This window comes from Cetorhinus maximus, chromosome 16 (assembly GCF_964194155.1).
Source record: "Cetorhinus maximus chromosome 16, sCetMax3.hap1.1, whole genome shotgun sequence".
Taxonomy (NCBI): domain Eukaryota; kingdom Metazoa; phylum Chordata; class Chondrichthyes; order Lamniformes; family Cetorhinidae; genus Cetorhinus; species Cetorhinus maximus.
In genome coordinates, this window is record NC_135894.1 from 92,836,259 (window position 1) to 92,858,870 (window position 22,612).

The following is a 22,612-nucleotide window of genomic DNA, read 5'->3' on the forward strand; positions in this document are numbered from 1 at the left end:
GCCTGCTTTCTTTTATTGTAGCATTGGCTGTGGGAGTCCCATGCTTCTTCCAGCTGCTGTTGATAAGCTGGCAATGAGGTGTCTGTGGAGAATCAGGGAACGCAACAACTGCCTCTGCTGCGAAGTTGTTGCACTCCAAAGTGTCTTTCAGTTGGATATACAATGAAGCTGAACTGCTGCTGGTATTTTGTTGGTAGTTGACCTTGATCTAAAATAAGGGGGAAAAAGTGGTTATTTGCTGTATGTTAGTAAGGCCTGTATGACTCCTCTGTGCCTTTGACCCAGGGTGGTGGTTAATCAAGTGAAAGTGGCATTTTTGCCATGTCAGCATGAGCCTGCCTTTCATCCACTATATAATCACTACAATTACCAGTGGAAACAACTCTTTATTTTGAGTGCAAAGGCTTAGTTTACTGTGATTGTTAAAGTGGTACCTTTCACTTAGCAACTTTTTTCTAAGCCTTCCTGTTGCAATTGACTAGCAATAAATGTAGAAAATTATTTTGAGCTATAATTTTATAGTATTTATAAGAATTTATTTCTGGTGTTTCCAGTGAATATCAGGAAATGTTTTTAAGCCTGCAGAGTTATGAGCCAATTTGTATGTAGAAACAGTACTTACCAACACATTCTATGGAGTCACTGAAGTATATTCTTTATAGATTCAACCAATCAGGATTTTTTTTCCCCCTCCTTCCCACATCATCTCTCCTTCAGTTCCCTGTCTACATCATCACATTCTTATATAAAAGCAAAAAACTGTGGATGCTGGAAATCCAAAACAAAAATAAAAATACCTGGGAAAAACTCAGCAGGTCTGGCATCATCTGCGGAGAGGAACACAGTTAACGTTTCGAGTCTGCATGACTCTTCAACAGAACTAAGTAAAAATAGAAGAGAAGTGAAATATAAGCTGGTTTAAGAGGGGGGGGGGGGAACAAATAGAGCTGGATAGAGGGCCAGTGATAGGTGGAGATAGCCAAAAGATGTCATAGACAAAAGGACAAAGAGGTGTTGAAGGTGGTGATCTTATCTAAGGAATGTGCTAATTAAGGGTAGAAAGCAGGACAAGCAAGGTACAGATAGCCCTAGTGGGGGTTGGGTGAAGGAATCGAAATAGGCTAAAAGGTAGAGATAAAACAATGGATGGAAATACATTTGAAAATAATGGAAATAGGTGGGAAAAGAAAAATCTATATAAATTATTGGGAAAAAAGGTGGGGGGATTGGAAAGGGGGTGGGGATGGAGGAGAGAGTTCATGATCTAATATTATTGAACTCAATATTCCATCCGGAAGGCTGTAAAGTGCCTAGTCGGAAGATGAGGTGCTGTTCCTCCAGTTTGCGTTGAGCTTCACTGGAGCAATGCAGCAGGCCAAGGACGGACATGTGGGCATGAGAGCAGGGTGGAGTGTTGAAATGGCAAGCGACAGGGAGGTCTGGGTCATGCTTGCGGACAGACCGAAGGTGTTCCGCAAAGCGGTCACCCAGTCTGCGTTTGGTCTCTCCAATGTAGAGGAAACCGCATTGGGAGCAACGAATGCAGTAGACTAAATTGAGGGAAGTGCAAGTGAAATGCTGCTTCACTTGAAAGGAGCGTTTGGGCCCTTGGACGGTGAGGAGAGGGGAAGTAAAGGGGCAAGTGTTGCACCTTCTGTGGTTGCATGGGAAGGTGCCGGGCGTTGAGGTGTAGGGGGTGATGGAGGAGTGGACCAGGGTGTCATTCTTACGTTGTTCCCATGTGGCCAATGTCAATGTTATTGATCTATTTCTTCCTAGAAATGTTAATTTGCCCCTCACAGTTTGCCACCTCTGGGACTGCATTGGACAAATCAAAGTTGAAAGTATTTCTCTTCTCTTGCCTGCTGTTGTGAAAGGGGAACTTAGCAAGCAGTTGCAATGTTTGTTGATATCCATTTGACAAAGGGCTGCCTTGATCAGCTTCCTGCAAGCCTGGTTTTCTGGGACTGTTGATGCTTATTGGTCACAAATTTGTTCTTAGGTGGTCTTTCACGCTGCTGAGCCTCCGTTGGTTCCCATGTGAGTAGCTCAGAGGCATTTCTCACCAACCTGTCAGTACACTTAGAGTTTCTACTGCCTTTCAAACAAAAATACACACACAATTTCAGAACAAATCTTTGCCATCATAATTAGACCTTGGGTTGATGCAGCCTAATGATGGGATCCAATTTACCCCCTCCAGGCTTTTTCTGGACAGGCTGTCATCCAGAACATTGATCTCCAACTTCTATTTTTAAGAGGCCTTGTGATGTCTCTCAATGTGCTTGAAGGATGAGGGTCTGAGCTACTTATTCAATATTTCTAATCACACTTTAGAGTGGTGTAGAAAGTTTAAACTGAAGAATTTATGGACAATATCTTTGTTTAAAAGGCTTTATTCCTCTAATTTTGACCTTTCTGGTCTCCTTAGGCCACATAGCTCCTGTGGCCAAGCAAGTTATATGTTTCCAGATCTGTGCTAATTCTGCGTTTTCTGCCTGAGACTAGGAGATAAATGACAACAGTCCAGCAGCTACATTATATATTCTTGCTTCTCCTCCTCCCACTATGTCTCAACAATTTGGTTTGTGTTGTTTATCCCCAATTTGAAAGAACGCAGGGAGTGAATCTGCTATCCTTTCATTTTGTGCCACCATGCTTTGTGTTCCAGTGCATCGTACATGTAGAAAAGAACTGTTTACTCACATTCGGGACACATTATAGGCAGGACTCTCCCATAAATCAACATATGAGTTCCTTGAACTTCCATGGTTGTTAATGGCAAGGGTAAATCTGTAGTTAGATATTACCCCCATCTTGAACAGTTCACTGATCTGCTTAGGACTACTGGTAGACAATTTATAATGTTACCTCGCTAAGATGTAGGGTTGGTCTCCGTTGCTGTTCGTCCAGTATCTCATACCATTTCAATTCAGCTGAACCTTTCAGAGCTATGGACACTACAGCATTTCATTGCTTTTCAGATTCTGGTACAAATTTTGCATCAGTGAGTAAGTGACCAATGCCCAGTTATCATCCACTTAAAGCTGCTGCAGTTGCTTACGAAGACTTTCTGAATGAGAATCTTTAACCAAAGGCCAAGATGCATGGATAGTTATCTTAAGCCCTATAAATATATAGTAAGTCGTTTAGAATGCCATAGAAAACAGCCAACCCACTTGAAGAAATCCCATTCCCGATCTAGAAAAACAGGATCATGATGAAGAAGTTGACCTTTCTGTGCTAATCTGAAATTAGACCCACATAATCTTCCTAATGGCATTAGTTGTGGGAAGATCACTATTATGGACCTTCTTACCAGGAATATAGTCCACTCCTATGAGTGTACAATCCCATCCGGTGATAATGAAGAATCTTCTAAAGATAGCTCTCTGGATCAGATCTCTAGAACAATAAAAAGAGATTTTATGGTGATTCTTCGCTGCCTGCAGCTAGGCAAGTAAATATTTCACCCATATGTTTTCACTTGTGAAAAAGGAGGGGAGAAAGAGAGAGCTTTAAAAATGATTGTCAGCTCCCTGGAGAACAGAGTTCACTCAAAAAACCAAAGAGAAGACATTAAATTCAGAAAATGAGTTTGGATTTCAGATGAAAATTGAGCTCGGCCAACCCACTGTGTCACATAAATGTTCTCTAAACTAGACACTGTGGATCTGCCATTTGAGAATGAATTGGGAAGAGAAAAATAAAAAGTAGATATTGTGCTGTGTAGAAATTCAATTCCTTGCATTGCAGACTATCTGTACACATTGGGACCTTGTGCCCTTTGCAAAGCAATACAGTGATGTTACTACGGATTTGAGAAATCTGAGGCTAACTCCTGAAAAATCTCATTGCGTTTTATATTCTATAATAAGTAGGTGTTATTGGCCATAGATTAATTGTGTAATTTTGGACTGTGAAGCAGTTAAACTGTTTACAAATTATTTTAGTTTATTTGTAATTGCTGCCGTAAATTGACTGAACAGCTCAACTGTGTACCCATTTTATCAGAATGGGCCTAGTCAGCCATTTTTAAATTTGTCTTTGCATGTGTTAACATGTTCCTAATAATGAGCTTTTGTAAGTAGATGTTTTAGCTTAATAAATCAATATAATAACAGTCAGTACTGTATTTAATTACAACACCCATCCTTTTCCTGAAAGTTGAAAGAACAAAAATTTTCAAGGATGAAGTAGTAGCCTTTTTGGGCTCGTTTTTAGGTAAATTAGTGAATCCAGTTTAAATAAAATAAAGATTTAACTCTAAAGACATTATTTGTAATAGGCAAGGAATCTGGGTTGTTTTATTGACAGCTTTGAACTTCAGAGTCTTATTATTAAACACAAAAATAGGCCATCTTGGGATGGTGGACTGAGTAAATTACTTAGGTTAATTTATGATAGGAAGATGGAACAATGATTTCCAACTGCATTTTTACAAAGTCAGGTTTAAAGGAGTTAATTTTGAACTACTGTGAATCTAATGCAACACGCCACATAGCTTAAATGAAACATAGATGAAGCAGTGTAATATTAGCAGACACATGCTAAGAGGACATTAACTAATGAAATGGGCAGATGAAATTCAATATGGAGAAGTGTGAAGTATTGCACTTTGAAAGGAAAATTAAGACAAGGCAATATGAATTATTTAGTGAAACTTTAGAAAGGGGTGTAGGAACAGAAACTTGGAGGCTCATAAACAAATCTTTGAAGGTGGGAGGACAAATTGAAAATGCAAGACATACAGGGCCTTTCTCTTTATAAAAAGGCACAGACCACATTCTGGTCGCATTTTGCAAAAGACATCCACGAATATACAAAGATCTGAAAATGGTGGACAGCTAAAGATCAGCTGGTCCATCAAGCCTGTCCCTCACTCCTGGAGCACCATGACACTTCCTACCCAGCTCTCACATGCAGGTAATCTTATGGAACAGACAAAAAGAAAAAAAAATGCCCGGCACCAATAAGGAATGAAAAAACTGGAAAATTCCTCTTCAAACCCCTCAGATCATCAAAACCAATCCAGTATGGTGACGATTCATCTTGTGTATTTCAAAAGTCATTTTTGTTTTGTTTAGGTCTGATCGGTATACTGGGAATCATAAAACAAATTTTGTTAGGAAACTTTTGAGAGACTATTTTACTGTTCCTATAGTTTTATGCTTACTGGAATCAATACATCTTGTAATTTTTGATGTTATGCTGCGTTCTTGTATGTTTCACCTGTCCACCATCTACAAGGCGCAAGTCAAGAGTGTGATGGAATACTCTCCACTTGCCTGGATGAGTGCAGCTCCAACAACACTCAAAGAAGCTTGACACCATCCAGAACAAAGCAGCCTGCTTGATTGGCACGCCATCCACAAACATTCACTCCCTCCACCACTGAAGCACAGTGGCAGCAATATGTACCATCTACAAGATGCACTGCAGGAACTCACCAAGGCTCCTTAGGCAACATCTTCCAAACCCATGACTACTACCATCTAGAAGGACAAGGGCAGCAGACACACGGGAACAACGCCACCTGGAAGTTCTCCTCCAAGCCACTCACCATCCTGACTTGGAAATATATAATTTTTCCTTCAATGTTGCTGGGTCAAAATCCTGCAACTCCTCTCTAACAGCACTGTAGGTGTACCTACACCACAGGGACTGCAGTAGTTCAAGAAGGCAGCTCATTACCACCTTCTCAAGGGCAATTAGGGATAGGCAGTAAATGCCAGCCTAGTGAGCGGTGCCTATATCCCATGAATGAATAAAAAAACATTAGTGCCACCTTATAGAAGGTGGACTGATGAGCATTCTAGTGAGATAAGGCCATTTGTAAACCACCAAACTGATTTATTTTGCGAAATGTGCAACTGAGCAACAAGATTTATCTATATTGTTGCTCACAGTCAAAAGTAGTAAATGTTACAGCATTTTACCTTGGCAAGGGCCTTTCTTTGTTAGTGTTAATAACTGTCACTGACTTTAGAAAAGAGACTTTCCACCCATCCTGCAGCAGCAAACTCGAACACTCCTGACTTTTAATTTGCCATAGAGAGAGAGAGCAACTGAAGCTTAACCAACCCCTCCTCCCCACCTGGTACAGGTGGCTTAGCTGACCAGCTGGGGCTCCTGCTGTGCTCAATGAGTGAAACCCATCCAACATTATGTATGCAAATGTCTCTGAAATGTGCTAATGAACCCCTTCTGTTGTCTGGAATTGTTGTACCGAGAATGTACACATTCTGTTAATTAGTTCATGTGCCCCAGCAGATCTAGTCACCATGATCAGATAACTTGGTACTTAACCCCTTCGTGGGCTGAATGTAACATAACAGCGATATCATGAAACAAATAATCCAGCATTCCTTTCTAGATCAGATAGGCAGGAATCTTAAAACATAAATGAATATGTGTGTGTATGTATCATACTCAATAAAGATTAGTTATTTATTTTTATAGTGTAATGTCTGTGCTGACTTGGCCACATTTATCAGATGGATGATGGCTGTATATCCAAAGACCTTCTGTATGGTGAACTAGCCACTGGGTCATGACCTCCTGGATATCCACACTTCCGCTACAAGGACACCTGCAAGCAAGATATGAAGATGGCATACATTGACACGGACAACTGGGAGAGGCCACTGGTGGCCATGACCTCTGGAGGCTGACTGTTTGGAGGGGCATTGGAAGAGACGGGCTGAGACGAAAGCTCAACTGGCCAAGAAGAGGGCACTGAGAAAACAAGCCACCGAATCATGCATCTTCTCTGTCCACTGTCTTCCTTGATAAAGTGCCACACCAAAGGTTATTGCAGAAAATAAAAGCTCATGGTGTAAGGGGTAACATATTGGCATGGATAGAAGATTGGCTAGCTAATAGGAAGCACGGAGTTGGCCTAAGTGGGTCTTTTTCTGGTTGGCAGGAGGTGACGAGTGATGTGCCACAGAGATCAGTGCTGGGGCCTTTTTTTTTTATAATTTATGGAAATGATTTGGTTAAAGGGACCAAAGGAATGGTTGCTAAATTTGCCGACATCATAAAGATAGGTGAGAAAGTGAATTGTGAAGAGGACGTAAGGAGGCTACAAAGTGACATAGGATAATTGAGTGGGCAAAGATCTGACAAATGGAGTATAATGTGGGCAAATGTGAAATTGTTCATTTTGGCAGGAAGAATAAAAAAGCTTATTATCTAAATGGTGAGAGATTGAGGAGCTCCGAGGTTCAAAGGGATCTAGGTATCCTAGTGCATGAATCACAAAAGGTTAGTAGGCAGGTACAGCTGGTAGTTAGGAAAGCTAATAGAATATTATCATTAATTGTGAGGGGAATTGATTATAAAAGGGAGGTTATGCTTCAGTTGTACAGGGCATTGGTGAGACCACATCTGGAGTACTGTGTCCAGTGATGGCCTCCTTATTTTAAAAAAGATGTAAATGCGTTAGAAGCAGTTCAGAGAAGGTTTACTGGACTAATACCAGGAATGGGTGGGACAGGTTAGGCTTGTATCCACTCGAATTTAGAAGAGTAAGAGGTGATTTAATTGAAACCTATAAGATCCTGAGGGGCCTTGTCAGGGTGGATGTGGAGAAGATGTTTCCTCTTGTGGGAAAATCTAGAGCTAGGAGCCACTGTTTAAAAATAAGGGTCGCCTATTTAAGACAAGTGAGAATTTTTTTCTCAGGGTTGTGAGCCTTTGGAACTCTTCCTGAAAAGGCAGTGGAAGCAGTCTTTGAATATTTTTAAGGCAGAGCTAGATAGATCCTTGATTACAAGGGGGTGAAAGGTTATCGGGGGCAGAAATGTGGGATTGAGGATACGCTTAGATCAGCCATGGTCTTATTGAATGGCGGAGCAGGCTCGAGGGGCTGAGTGGTCTACTCCTCATTCATACGTTCCTCTGTAGTAAGTGTGGCAGAGCCTGCCAAGCAGGGGCTCCTGAGCCACACCAGGCAATGCTTAACGCAGAGTTGACTATCATGTGCAAACCATTTTATGAGACAGAAGACTGCCACAGCAATATATTTCTACTGAGACTTATTTGAGTGCCAGGGACCATTCCTTAGGTTCCTAGCTGCAGCCTGTGCTGCCGTTGGTCTTAGAACAACTGACCAAAGATGTGCCAAGATGCTCAAGATTTAAAATTGCTCTGGCCTCATGTTGCTGAGGTTTCTTGCTTGTCTGACCACTGCCCAACTTAAAATTGGGCTATGATGTAAGCACTAAATGAACCACTAAGGAAGACACTATTATAAATTCCCTTTCCTACCTCCTTCCTTCCAATTGAAAAAACAATACTTTTCTGTTTTTAACTGGTCTTTTGCATATAACTGGGTTATATTGTACTCCTGAATCCTCTGGCTATTCTGCTGAAAATTTTCAAATGCATCATAAAGTGCATATTTTTCATGCCATTCTGTGCTTTTATCAGTCAGACTGCTTGTGTGTTAAACAGGGAAGGGAGCGAAGTGTAAGATCTCTTTAAAAAAATACTCATCCTTATCCCTAAGATCTTACTGATAAGTTGTAAAATATACCGTACATAATTGAAAGAGTTTCACAATTTTCCTCCAATGCTATCTTTGGTAGAAAGGGCTCGTTATAAAGGGTGAGCAGCTTTTGTCAATTCAAAGCTGGTTGCCTTATTAAATATAATGCTGGCCCCTCAGATCTGTTCATTCTCATGGGATTAGTTTAATGCAAACATTGCAAGACCATTGTAGCCAAACAGCAAGGATCAAGTGACTTGTTTAGAGCACAGGCTGTTGCTAGCACTGTGCAATCTTTAAAAAAAAATTGGGCATGATTATATAATGAGGAAATGGGTACCTGTCGGCAGTTACTTGCAGCTGCTGTCACGCACTTAATTCCAAAATGCCTGAGTGCTCTGCTCATTGGCATTCTGTTTTATATCTCTGCCATGGTTAGTGTTCAGGATGTGAGCTCCTGCATATGTGATGCAATATTATGACAGCTTTGAAGAAATACATCCTCCAATTGCTCTAGAAAAGGTTTCTCTTGCACACTCTCCCTTATTGGAAGCATTATCTTTTTTTTCCCAAATAAAAATGGCAACTACTGGGAACATGTCAAACAGCATCCATGGACAGGGAGAAATAGTTAATATTTCAGGATGATTACCTTTGGCCAGAACTATAAGCTGCTTGTTTGAACAGCTTATAAACAAGTACAGAATCAATGAAAAGGGGAAAATCTTTTTGCTGCTTCTAGTTACTATATTTACTTGACTGCAGCCATGTAATACTTCTGTAATGTAAGTGGTAAAGTAGTATATGTGGTTCTTTATGCAAGATGCAGAAATTTCTCACACTATTACCAGAAGATCCCTAAATGCTTTGTATATTATTTAGTAACCTACTTTCAACTGTGGTGTTTTTCACATTGCATCCTGTGGCACTGACAACCATTAGTTTCCAATCTGCTACTTCCACCCTAACACTAGTTAATTACTCTGGACAAAGTAGAGGCAGACAGAGTGCTTGCCAGTATGAAGGGGTAGTTCATGCTCTTCTGACAGAGGTACACACAGTTGTAGCATAAAACCATATCGTTCGGAATGAATGCAGGTTTGATTCCAAGACTCTACTAGATATTTTATCTTGGTCTGGGCTGCATTTGTAGCACTACGATCTCAACTCCACTGGGCTTGGACAGGGACAATATTAGCTAGGATTCTGACTTCTGATGACTAACCGGTGGCCCCTGATGGGAATTGTTTTTCTATAGGTGCAGGGACATGTGTATATAGGGCATTAAGTTCAAGTCTGGTTCTAAGTAGTCAAATGGAAATCTAATATTTGTCAACCAGTCATGTGCTTGTAGAACAATATTTAACTGAGGTATTGCAATGGTTATCTGTGTCTAAAAGATGACTGAAAATGTCGGGTGGAGGATGAACTGTAGTTCATCAGTGGGTGGTATTGGTGTGTGCAAAATAATAGCTTGTACATCTTCAATAACTGTATTTAGAAAGTGGGAAGGGCAGGATGCTGTAACATGTTGCCCCCCGATCCTCAAGTGAAAGGTAGGAGAATTTTGTATGTGTGCCTCGTATACACAGCTTCATCTACTTTTCAATCATAAGATTTAAATCATAAGCTTAGTAAAGCACTGATTTATTACTTGCTGAAAATAGCAGTCCACATGGCTGTGGTTCTGACTATTGCATTAAGTCTGCAGTGCCCCATAATCCCTTTTAAGTAGCTGATCTACAAGAGAGAACCAATTCTGCTTATATCTATCCTCTCTGGAAAGTTGCTTTTTAAAACTCCAGTTTTCTTCCCGCACCACCAAATGCCCTCTTATGTGTTTCCACCGACACCAGCCATCTTCTAAATCCTCAACCCAGTGCTTATTCTTTATTAATCTAGAATCTGCCTGAGCTTGTGTCTCTATCTACAGCTGAACTAAATCCTGCCATCTCCATAAGCACTTCACAGCAGGAATCACTGAATAGTCAGATCAAGAGGGAAACACTGATATTTTCCCCCGGTGTCAGCCATGGTTCAGTTGGTAGTGCTCTCGCCTCTGAATCACAATGTTCTGGGTTCAAGTCCCATTCCAGGGCTTGAGCATAAAAATCAAGACTGACACATCAGTGCAGTACTGATGGGGCACTGCACTTTCAGATGAGACATTAAACAGAGGCCCCATCTGCCTGCTTAGGTGGATGTATAAGATCTCATCACACTATTTCAAAGAAGAGCAGAGGAGTCCTCTCCGGTGTCCTGGCCAATATTTATCCCTCAATCAGCATCACAGAAAACAGATTATTTGGTCAATGTCACATTGCTGTTTGCAGAAGTTTGCTGTGCAAATTGGCTGCTATATTTCCTGCATTACAACAGTGATTACGTTTCAAAAAAAATCATTGGCTATAAAGCACTTTGAGATGTCCAGTCGTCATAAAAAGCACTATATAAATGCAAGTCTATCTTTTATTGTAGTCCAATAATTGTAGCAATGCTACAGGGATATGATTGGTTATCTTGGCACAGACTAGGGGATCATCTTTCAGCAGTAATATCATTTGCTGCAGAAATAAATTCATGATTAGCAGTTTTGCCTGTTTATTGATTCCTCTGGATACATCCCTGGGTGATAAGAGGCATAATTATGTAAATTTTCCATTTCTCAATTATTTATTACTTGCTACATAAATAGAAATGAATTTGAAAAGCTGGCATGGGCTTGGGGGGTGGCATACTTGGCATAGTGTAGCTGCTTTAACTTCTGTCAGTGGGGAAATCATGGACCACTGAAGTTTTTACCAAAGGCTCCATTGTAATAAATCGTAGCAACGTGTTATTGTTGGTGATTGGATGTTCCGTTGTATTGATATTTAAAACAAGACAACTGGCTTGCTATCAAAGTTTTGTGCACCTTATTCTCCTAGCTAGATCTGATCTAGCTAGACACCCTTCAGTTTGAGCCCAAATTTTATTCCTGCTGCTGTACTTTTGTGTAATTAGGAGGCTGCATTAGTTCAAACACTAACCAGTACTCTGTCTGAACTCTGCTATTCAATGATGGCTGGCCAGTAATGTCTGTCCGTTCTGTATTGGGTGCGCTGATTACAAAAGCATTGTGACCTTGAATCATTTCTGTCCCTAGCGCAAGCCTATGCTATTACATCAACTACAGCTGACCTGAACTCCTGTCACCTCCAGGTTCAAGCCATGACTTGTCCCTGGTTGCCCCTGGAACATCCATGGGGAGTATGCCAATAATTGATCAAGGGAGTGATAATGTATGTTACAAGAAGGAGAGATATGACAGATTTGTTTGTACAGGTTTTCCAGAAAGGATGAAATGCAAATTGTTGGAACCGTTTTCAAAATTTCCTGTTTTTAAGAGACATAGTGGTTCAGTTCTGTAACCAGATGCATTTGAAATGTATCTGCTCTGAAGCTATTGAGAGTGATGATGAATTCTTTCAATTTTCATACTTATCAGTGGATATTTGCATTTTTCTTTAAAACTTCAACAGAACCAATCTTTCCAGAACAAAAGTTCATCAAAGCACCATAAAGCAGTTTTAGTCACATTTTAGCAATCTTTTGATATGAATTATAAGCTCATCAGTTTGTTTTTCTACACTAATATCCATTTTAAAACATAGTTGTTCATGGTTTTGGTGGCTTGTACCATTGTTTACGTAGCAGGAAAGAGCTTGGCTTTAAGTAGCCCTTTTGTGTCCTCGGGACACTGCAAAGAGTTTCACAACGATGAATCACTTAATTGTAATAAAACAGAACATGCTAGAAACATTCTGAGGCAGCATCTATGGAGAGGGGAACAGAATTAACATTTGAGGTTGATGAACTTCCATTGAAATGTTTCTGTGGTTGGACTAAATTCAGCTTCCTTTTTGAGGTGATTGAATTGTATACCCATGGAAAAAATGATGAGGCCACCTAATTTAGCAATATAAACAGTGGTCTCTTTGGAATCTGAGCTAAACAAGTATCTGTATAAAAAGTAGCTTATTTATCATTTTAAGGTTTGGGCTACAGGTAGTTTTTTCCTTATCAGAAGAAGTTGGATCTTTAACACTTCACAAACCAATTATTCTTTGTCTACTTTTAGGCAATTGACAAAGGGCAAAATGGGTTTGTTTTTATATATGAAGCCAGTTATGATCTAGAATACACTGTCTGAAAGGGTGGTGGAAGCAGATTCCATACAGGAATCCCTTCCAAAAGGGAATTGGATAAATACTTATAAAGGAAAAATTTGCAGAGCTATGAAGAAAAAACAGGGGAGTGAGATAAATTGGTAGCTCTTCCAAAAGTTGGCACAGCAACAATGGAGCAAATGACTGCCTTCTGTACAGTATCATTTGTCTTCAAGTACAACTACCACCAGGGCTCTGAAAAATTAATTTTAACAACAACCTGACTCACTTGATGTGCTCCTGGAATCAAAATTAAAATCAGCTTAAGTCATCAGAATTATAACATTCATGTGTCCTTTGAATTTTTTCTGGACCAGCTGTGTCATAGAAGCTGGAGGGTGGAGCTATCCTTTTTAGCCTGAGGGGCTATTTTCTGAACCAGATGGACACTCCTAGTATAGTCATGTTACATTTGTTCAAAGTGGAAGCCAAGTCATGTTACTAATTTCATGCAACAGTGACCACACTTTAAAAGGGCTTCATTGGCTGTAAAGCACATTGGGCTGTGCTAAGAGCATGGTGCTATAAAAATGCAAAATCATAGGCACATAGGAAGCAACATAGGAGTGGAGTAGGCTTTTCAACCTGTCTAGCCTGTTGTGCTGTTCAGTTTAATCATGGCTGATTCTGTATCGTAACTATATAAACCGACCTTGATTCCATAACTCTCAACATCCTTATGTAAAAGTCTCTCAATCTCAGTTCTGACATTTTTAATCGTGCACCCCCCCTTCCTTTCAACCTCAATGACCTTTTGAGGCCAAGTGTTTCGGGTTTCCACTACTTTGGGTGAAGAATTGCTTTGACAGCATACTTGAAAAGCCTAGGATTAATTTTTAGGTTATGCTTTCTTGTTTCAGGTTCACCCACAAGAGAAAATAGTTTTTCAATTAACTTCTTTGATCATTTAAAAACCTTATCCTTTTGAATAGGCATTTATTACCTTGAAGATTATGTAACCTGTCCTCATAACTTAACCCTTTTAGTCCCAGGTGTCATGCTGGTGAATTTGTGATACAAACCCTCCAAGTCCAGTATACCCTTCCTAAAATGCAGTGCCTAAATTAGATGCTGTACTCTAGATGGGGTTAACCAGAACTCTGTACAGCTGCAACATCATTTCCACCACTTTGTATTTTAGGCTTCCTTAAGTTAAATGTCCAACATTCCATTAGCCTTTGTAATTATTATTCTGTATGTCCTCTAGCTTTTGATAAGCCTTGTACTTGGGCTTCTAAATCTCACTGTTCCTGCACAGTTCCTAGTTTCTTGCCATTTAGGAAGTACTCTATCTTACATAAGTCCAAAGAAGATGACCGCACACTTTCCCCACATTGAACTCCATCTGCTATAATTTTGCCCCCTCATTTAATCTTTCATTGTCCTTTTGAAATTTTCTGCTCTCGCTTGCACACTGTACCACCCTATCTAGTATTGCCAACAAACTTAGATTTAGAATCGTCAAACGGTTACAGCACAGGAGGTCATTCAGCCTATTGAGTCCATGCTGGCTTTCTGCAAGAACAATTTAGCTTGTTCCATTCTCCCATCCTTTCCTGTAGCCCTGCATTTTTTTTCTCTTCATGTTCTTATCCAGTTCCCTTTTGAAAGCCATGATTGAATCTGCCTCCACTTCTCTTTCAGGCAGTACATTCCAGATCGTAATCACTCGACATGTAAAGTTTCTCCTCAAATCGCCTTTAGCTCTTCTGCCAGTCACCTTAAATTGTGTCTTCTGGTTCTCAATCCTCAACCCTTCCACCCTATCTACTTTATCTAGGCCCCTCAAGATCTTGAACATATCTATCAAATCTCTCAATCTTCTCTGCTTTAAGGAGAATAACTCCAGCTTCAACAATCTGTCCACATAGGCGAAGTTCCTCATCCCTCAACCACACAGGTGTTTGATCTTCCTAAAATAGTTCACAGCGTCAAGCATGAAGATGAAATAATTTTTGGCCATTCACTAGTTTTGTGCTGGCATGCAGTGTTATCTTTCAAGGTAACAAAGCACTGCTCAAGTTTCGCGCAAGTAGCTCACGTTTCACCTTAGAAGGAAATGGGATGATAATGTCGAAGGCAGAACCTTGCTCTCACCCAAGCTGCTACACTAATTCCTTATGGTAGGTAAGGAAATTAAGTGCATTTACATTATTACTACAGGTCTTTAGGGAAACCATCTGTCCAGCATAGAAACAGTCAGAATTACCAGAGTTATCATATTCAAAGCAATTTTTTTCAACCTTGAATTGTGCACCTACTCTAGTTTATGAAAATTTGATAACAGGCAGAATTCTTCCTTTTTTTAAGGAGGTATCTAATCTGGTGAATAAGGGAATATCTCTGGATGATATTTCTATGAACTTTCAGGAGGCATGCAACAACGTTCAACACAAGAGAACAAAAATGTGAGAAGGATTTGGAGGCAGTGTATTGGCTTGGATAAGAAATTGACTAGAGAACAGAGAAGCATTTATAATGGTAAATGCTCCTATTGGTAGAATGTGACTAGTGGTGTTTCCCAAGAATCTGTACTGTGGCCTCGGTTTATCACTATATTTATAACTGACTTGGATAAAGCAAGAGAGCCGTAGGCATAAAGTACAAAGGCAAGGAAGTAAATATGAACACTGGTTTCTCATAAATCTTTCCCACACCCTCCAAAGCCTTCACAACATTCCTAACATGCGGTGGCTTACAATTTGACCCAACATTTAGTTGAAGCCAAATCAGTGTTTTATGAAGGTTCATTTTTACTTCCTTGCCTTTGTACTTTATGCCTATAGGTTCTCTTGCTTTATCCAAGTCATTTACAAATATAGTAAAAAAACTGAGGTTACAGAACAGATTCTTGCGAGACAGCACTGGTCACATTCTGCCAATTCTGATTTTCAGAAGGCTTTCGATAAGGTCCCACGCAGGAGGTTAGTAAGCAAAATTAGAACACATGGGATTGGGGATGATATGCTGACATAAATTAAGGATTGGTTAATGGGCAGAAAACAAAGTGGGAATAAATGGGTTCATCTCAGGTTGACAGGCTGAGACTAGTGGGGTCCAACAAGGATCAGTGGTTGGGCCCCAGCTATTCACAATCTTTTTGTGTAATGTAATTTTTCCAAGTTCGCTGATGGAGCAAAACTAGGTGGAAACATGCGTCGTGAGGAAGATGCAAAGAGGCTTCGAGGGGATTTAGATGGGCTAAGTGAGTGGGCAAGAACATGGCAAATGGAATATAATGTGCAAAAAATGTGAAGTTAACCACTTTGGTAGGAAAAACAGAAATGCACAATGGAGAGAGATTGGGAAGTGGTGATGTCCAAAAGGATCTGAGTGTCTTTGTTCATCAGTCACTGAAAGTTAACATGCAGTGCAGCAAGCAATTAGGAAGGCAAATGGTATGTTGGCCTTTAGCACAAGATGATTTGAGTACAAGAGTAAAGATGTTTTTCTGCAGTTGATTAGAGCCCTGGTGAAACTGCACCTGGAATGTTGTGTACAGATTTGGTCTCCTTACCTAAGGAAGGATATACTTGCCATAGAGGGAGTGCAACGAAGGTTCACCAGAATGATCCCTGGTATGGCGGGATTTCCCTATGAGGACAGATCGAAGAGACTGGGCCCGTATTCTCTAGAGTTTAAAAAAATGAGATGTGATCTCATTGAAGCATACAAACTTCTTACAGGGCTAGACAGGGTAGATGTAGGGAGGATGTTTCCCCTGGTTGGTCTAGAACCAGGGGACACGGTCTCAGAATAAGAAGCAGTAGGACTGAGAGGTGGAGGAACTTCTTCACTCAGAAGGTGGTGACTCTTTGGAATTCTCTACGCCAGAGGGCTGTGGAGGCTTAGTCATTGAGTAAGTTTAAGAGAGAGATTGGTAGATTTCCAGACATTGAAGACATCAAGGAATATGGGGATAGTACAGGAAAATGGGGCTGAGGTAGAAGATCAGTCTAGGCTTACTCTTGCTCCCATATTCCTCATAGGAACATTTACCATTATCTCTTTTCTGCCTCCTAGCCAGTTTCCTAACCAAGCCAATATATTGCCTCCAAATCCTTCTGACATTTTTTGTTGACAGTCTCATGTTGAACCTTGTCAAATGCCTTCTGCAAGTTCATAGGAATAACATCCAGAGATATTCCTTCAACTACCAGGTTAGTTACCTCCTTAAAAAAGAATTCTGCCTGGTATCGAATTTTCATAAGCTAAGGTAGGTATGTAATTCAAGATTGAAAAGACGAGCTTTAAATCTGATAAGCCTGGTAATTCTGGCTGTTTCTATGCTGGACAGATGGTTCCCTAAAACCTGCAGTAAAAATGCAAATGCACTTCAGTTCCTTGCCTACCCTAAGGCATCTTGTGCTGGAATAAGGTTCTGCCTTCGATGTTATCTCATTTATTTTAAAGATGGAGCACAAGTTATTTGGAGGGAAAAATCTATTGTGAAACTTGAGCAGCACTTCCTTGCCTTGAAAGATAACGCTGCATGCCAGTACAAAACTAGTGAATGGCCAAAAGTGCTTTCATTTTCATGATGCTGTTTTTGGGAGAGCCAATGCCTGTGTGGTTTTATGCTCACTGGGCACCAGTCTCCTCCATTTGCTGGCCTCCACTTTTACAGAGAACCCAGAGATAAGGAATGTACTCGACCAGCTCCAAATAGACCCACGTTTTCACAGGTGAACCAAGCAGTTGCAATATGTCATGCTTACATGAGGATGTGCAGCTGACGAAGGGAGTCCCTTGTATCCATAGTTCTGTAGTTTAAAACAACAAATTTTCCCCAAGATAGTTGAAGGATATCCAGATTGAATGTGGTCATATAGCCTGGTGTGTACCATCTCGCATTGATGAGTTTGCAGCTTTGTATTTATATGACTGAGTATTTCTTCTGTCTTCAGTTTTGAGCCAAAGGAAATCAGTTTAAAGTAACTTACTGGATGTTTTTTAAATTGATTTCAAGTTCATCATATATCTGTACCAGTTGGGCCACAGCTGTCATTATATCCTAACACCCCAGCCTGGATAGCTTCCTGGAATATGGTGGCTTTCTGAGTCATTCAGACAGTATAAGTGCAAAACAAAAACAGAATTACCTGGAAAAACTCAGCAGGTCTGGCAGCATCGGCGGAGAAGAAAAGAGTTGACGTTTCGAGTCCTCGTGACCCTTCAGCAGAAGTTCTGCTGAAGGGTCATGAGGACTCGAAACGTCAACTCTTTTCTTCTCCGCCGATGCTGCCAGACCTGCTGAGTTTTTCCAGGTAATTCTGTTTTTGTTTTGGATTTCCAGCATCCGCAGTAGTTTTTTGTTTTTATCTCTGAGTAAAAGTGCAATGCTGGACTGCAGTAGTTCAAGAAGTTGGCTCACCACAACCTTCTTGAGGGCAATAAGGGATGTGCAACAAATGCAGCCTAGCTCTCAATGCGTTCACCCCCATAAACCATTAATAAAAAAGGTGCTGTAGTCACAGGTTTTGATTTCAGGTATTGATTAAATATTTTGTCAGGAAATCTGCTCACTATTTATTTGTAGCTGACTGTCGCATTACCTTTCCTCACATGGATGACCTGAAGTGGAGGAAGGAGATGTGTTCTGATTTCATTCTACATTAGAGATGGTTTAGAGAGATGCAGTTTATCAATTTGCTTTCCTCATTTCAAAATAAAATCTCTTTTGAAGCAAGATTCAACTTTCAAGATCTTCAACAAAGACACTTTATGTAGTTTTAGGAACTTGCCTATAGCCTGTTCAATGGGATATGGTGCCACCTTGCACGAGTCCTACAGCAAACCTTCATTAATGTTTGTTTGTTTTTCAAGATTTTTTTGACACCATCTTAGATTCAGTCAGCACTCCTGGGTGCTAAGGAACTTAAATGTTTTTCTAACTGGGGCACTCGCCATTTACTAGCAGCTGTTTCAATTCCATTTTTTAAAAATTAAATTAGGTTGCATTGTTGCACCAAAACTTCAAGGGATTCTAAAATGACAATGCTGTTGCCTCTGTTACAAGTTGCATCTTAGCTTTGTAATATATGTTTGTGGGCAGGACCTAGGTATCACATTTGGTGATTTTTGTTTAAGAAAAAGCATGTGTCTTTTTATACCACTTATAAAAATCCTTTGATGCTACAGTGTTTGTGCTTTGTTAGTAATCGAGGTCATTCTGTTTACCAGGTGCCAACTGATGGAGGTACTGGATTGTTGGCAGCAGAACCCCAAATTGCGATGTTTTGCGGCAAATTAAACATGCACATGAATGTACAGAGTGGCAAGTGGGTGTCTGATCCTTCTGGAACAAACAGCTGCTTTGGAACTAAAGAAGGAATCCTGCAGTACTGTCAAGAGGTATGTGCACAGTTGGAATTTTTTTTTTTGTTTGTCTTAGTTGCATATCATAAGTTGTAAAGATCTACTTGTGGCATGAAGGCTTTCCTAAGATAAAAGCAAAAAACTACGGATGCTGGAAATCCAAAACAAAAATAAAAATACCTGGAAAAACTCAGCAGGTCTGACAGCATTTGCAGAGAGGAACACAGTTAACGTTTCGAGTCCATATGACTTCAACAGAACTAAGGAAAAATAGAAAAGAGGTGAAACATAAGCTGATTTAAGGGGGCGGGGGGGTGGGATAGGTAGAGCTGGATAGAGGGCCAGTGATAGGTGGAGATAGACAAAAGGACAAAGAGGTGTTGAAGGTGGTGATATTATCTAAGGAATGTGCTAATAGGTGACCTTAAGGGTAGAAAGCAGGACGAGCAAGGTACAGATAGCCCTAGTGGGGATGGGGTTGGGGGGAAGGGATCGAAATAGGCTAAAAGGTAGAGATAAAACAATGGATGGAAATACATTTAAAAATAATGGAAATAGGTGGGAAAGAAAAATCTATATAAATTATTGGAGAAAAGGGCGATTGGAAAGTGGGTGGGGATGGAGGAGAGAGTTCATGATCTAAAATTGTTGAACTCAGTATTCAGTCCGGTAGGCTGTAAAGTGCCTAGTCGGAAGATAAGGTGCTGTTCCTCCAGTTTGCGTTGAGCTTCACTGGAACAATGCAGCAGGCCAAGGACGGACATGTGGGCATGAGAGCAGGGTGGAGTGTTGAAATGGCAAGCAACAGGGAGGTCTGGGTCATGCTTGCGGACAGACCGAAGGTGTTCTGCAAAGCGGTCACCCAGTCTGCGTTTGGTCTCTCCAATGTAGAGGAAACCTCATCTTCCGACTAGACACTTCACAGCCTTGCGGACTGAACATTGAGTTCAACAATTTTAGATCATGAACTCTCTCCTCCATCCCCACCCCCTTTCCGATCCCCCTTTTTTCCAATAATTTATATAGATTTTTCTTTTCCCACCTATTTCCATTATTTTTAAATGTATTTCCATCCATTGTTTTATCTCTACCTTTTAGCCTATTTCGATCCCTTCCCCCCCACCCCACCCCCACTAGGGCTATCTGTACCTTGCTCGTCCTGCTTTCTACTCTGAATGTCACCTATTATCACATTCCTTAGATAATATCACCACCTTCAACACCTCTTTGTCCTTTTGTCTATGACATCTTTTGACTATCTCCACCTATCACTAGCCCTCTATCCAGCTCTACCTGTCCCACCCCACCCCCCCCCCCCCCCCCCCCTAAACCAGCTTACATTTCACCTCTTTTCTATTTTTCCTTAGTTCTGTTGAAGAGTCATACGGACTCGAAACGTTAACTGTGTTCCTCTCCGCAGATGCTGTCAGACCTGCTGAGTTTTTCCAGGTATTTTCATTTGTGTTGTGAAGGCATTCCTGACTGGCTAATCAGATGCTTAGATTCATTATGAAGATAGGATGTGCTAGGGAAGTTGTGAAATTATACATTAGGAGTGTAATGATTTGTTTTGGTAAATGTTTATGGTATTTGGGACCAAATTAATACTTTTATAGAAGTTATACAGAAATGAAAGAAAGGAATTGTATGCCACACTGTTTGGTATCTTTTCATTCTATTTGAGGATATAGATGTCATTAGCCAGGGCATCATTTTATTAGCCACCCCTAATTGGCTTTTAGAAAGTGGTAGTTGGCCTCTTCTTGAAGCTGCAGTGCGTGTGGTGAGGGTACTCCCAAAATGCTGTTAGGTAGGGAGTTTTGGGATTTTGATCCAGTAACAATGAAAGAATGGCAATGTGTTTCTAAGTTGGGATGATTTGTGACTTGGAGGAGATGGTGGTCACCATGCACCTGCTGACCTTTTCCTATGTGGTAGAGGTCCTGGGTTTGGAGATGCTGTCAAAGAAGCCTCGGTGATTTGCTGCAGTGCATCTTGTAGGTAGTGACTACAAAGTGTACTGTAAATGAGTGGTGGAGCGGGTGGATGTTTAAGCTGATAATAAGCTGCTAATAAAGCAGGCTACTTTGTCTCTCACTCTTGTTGCGTGCGGAAACGATCCCTGACTGCCTCAACGTATTTGTTTTTGTTTTCTTACTCCTCCCTTAAGGTTTGTACTCATCTACCTGTTGTACCTGTGGGATGTTCAAATCCCTCATAATTAGTACATTGATTTTCCACAGCCTTACCTGATTGAACAGCTCCTCATCTGTCTACTCGCTTTGTGCTGGTGACTTATTGCAGTTACTAATTGACCTTTATTGCCTTGATTGAAGCAATATGAATTGCAATTATGTGCTTTCTGATATCCACCCTTTTTAAGGCAATGTCGTCATTTTTAACCAATGCACCACTTCCTTGTAGGCCTATTGTGAACATTTAATACCCTCAGCTCGAGCTCTTAGTCATCCTGTGCTGCCGGCCATGTTTTAGGATTCCCAATCACATCAATATTTCCTGCATACACTTTTAATCATAATCCATTGTTCCTGGCTCTCTCTGCATTTCTATAAAAGTTGTTTAACCTTTTCTTCAAATATCTTTTTCTTTATTTGACTGTCACATTATTAATTTGCTTTCTTTATTGTCTGTTTTATTTAATGCTCCTCCTGCTTTGGTAACTTTGAACTAGTTCACTGTCCATTTCATCCTCCCTGCAAGGACAGTGTTACCTATGTGGTTTAGGTGAAACCCATTGTGCTCAGATCAGTAATAGATTTTGTTTTTTGAGGGGACGGCTATGGCCAACAGAAGGATTCTGTCGCTGTTGGATATTACTGCTGAACATCCGGATTCAAATACTTAGCTCCACAAATCCTTTAATGTTGATCCATGATGAGCTCCATTTGACTTAATATTTCATTTCAGTTGAAGTGCTGTCTCCACCTGTTCCTGGAGTCTACACGTGTTTGTCTTAGTCTTTGGAGGGAAAGCATCTGAACTCTCAAGGTGTCATTAAATTATTTTCTCGGCCCTGTGCTGGGATCTAGCTAAAGACGTCTAAATACTTGCAGATTACTGCGACTTGTTCAGTGAGCTTTGCCATGTTCTTGGGAATGGAATGGTCATTCAAAATAAAATTACTAACGCTGAATTTTTATGAACAGTATAACAGCACTCTGCACTGATGTGATTCCTTTCCAAAGGAACTTGAGTCTCAGAATGCAGAAGCTACAACTGTGGAGGAGTAGAGAGATTTAAGGCTCCAAGTACAGAAGTCAACAACAACTTAATATTTATGTAGTGTCTTTAATGTAATAAAATGTCCCAGGGAGCCACATAAGGTGATATTGGGGCAGATGTCCAAAAGCTAGGTCAAAAGTTTTAAGGGGCATCTTAAAGGAAAATAAGCAGTGAGGTTTACAGAGGAAATTCCAGAGCTTTGGGCGCAGGCAGCTGAAGGCACTGCCACCAATGATGGAGCAATTAAAATGAGGGGTGCTCAAAAGGCCAGATTTGGATGACTGAAAATATCTGAGGATTGTGGAGCTGGAGGAGATTAGAGCGAGGCAGGGGTGAGGCCATGGGGAGG

At 40.6% G+C, this 22,612-nt stretch overlaps 1 protein-coding gene across 4 annotated transcripts in view; it reads left to right on the forward strand.

Annotated features, from left to right (window-relative positions):
* The window catches only part of appa (amyloid beta (A4) precursor protein a), a 198,825-nt gene that overhangs the window by 25,027 nt on the left and 151,186 nt on the right, over positions 1-22,612 (forward strand). For all 4 annotated transcript variants that reach the window (XM_078560355.1, XM_078560353.1, XM_078560354.1 and 1 more), the window contains exon 2: positions 18,886-19,056. In XM_078560355.1, coding sequence (XP_078416481.1) covers positions 18,886-19,056 — 171 coding nt within the window. The remainder of the gene's footprint in view (positions 1-18,885; positions 19,057-22,612) is intronic.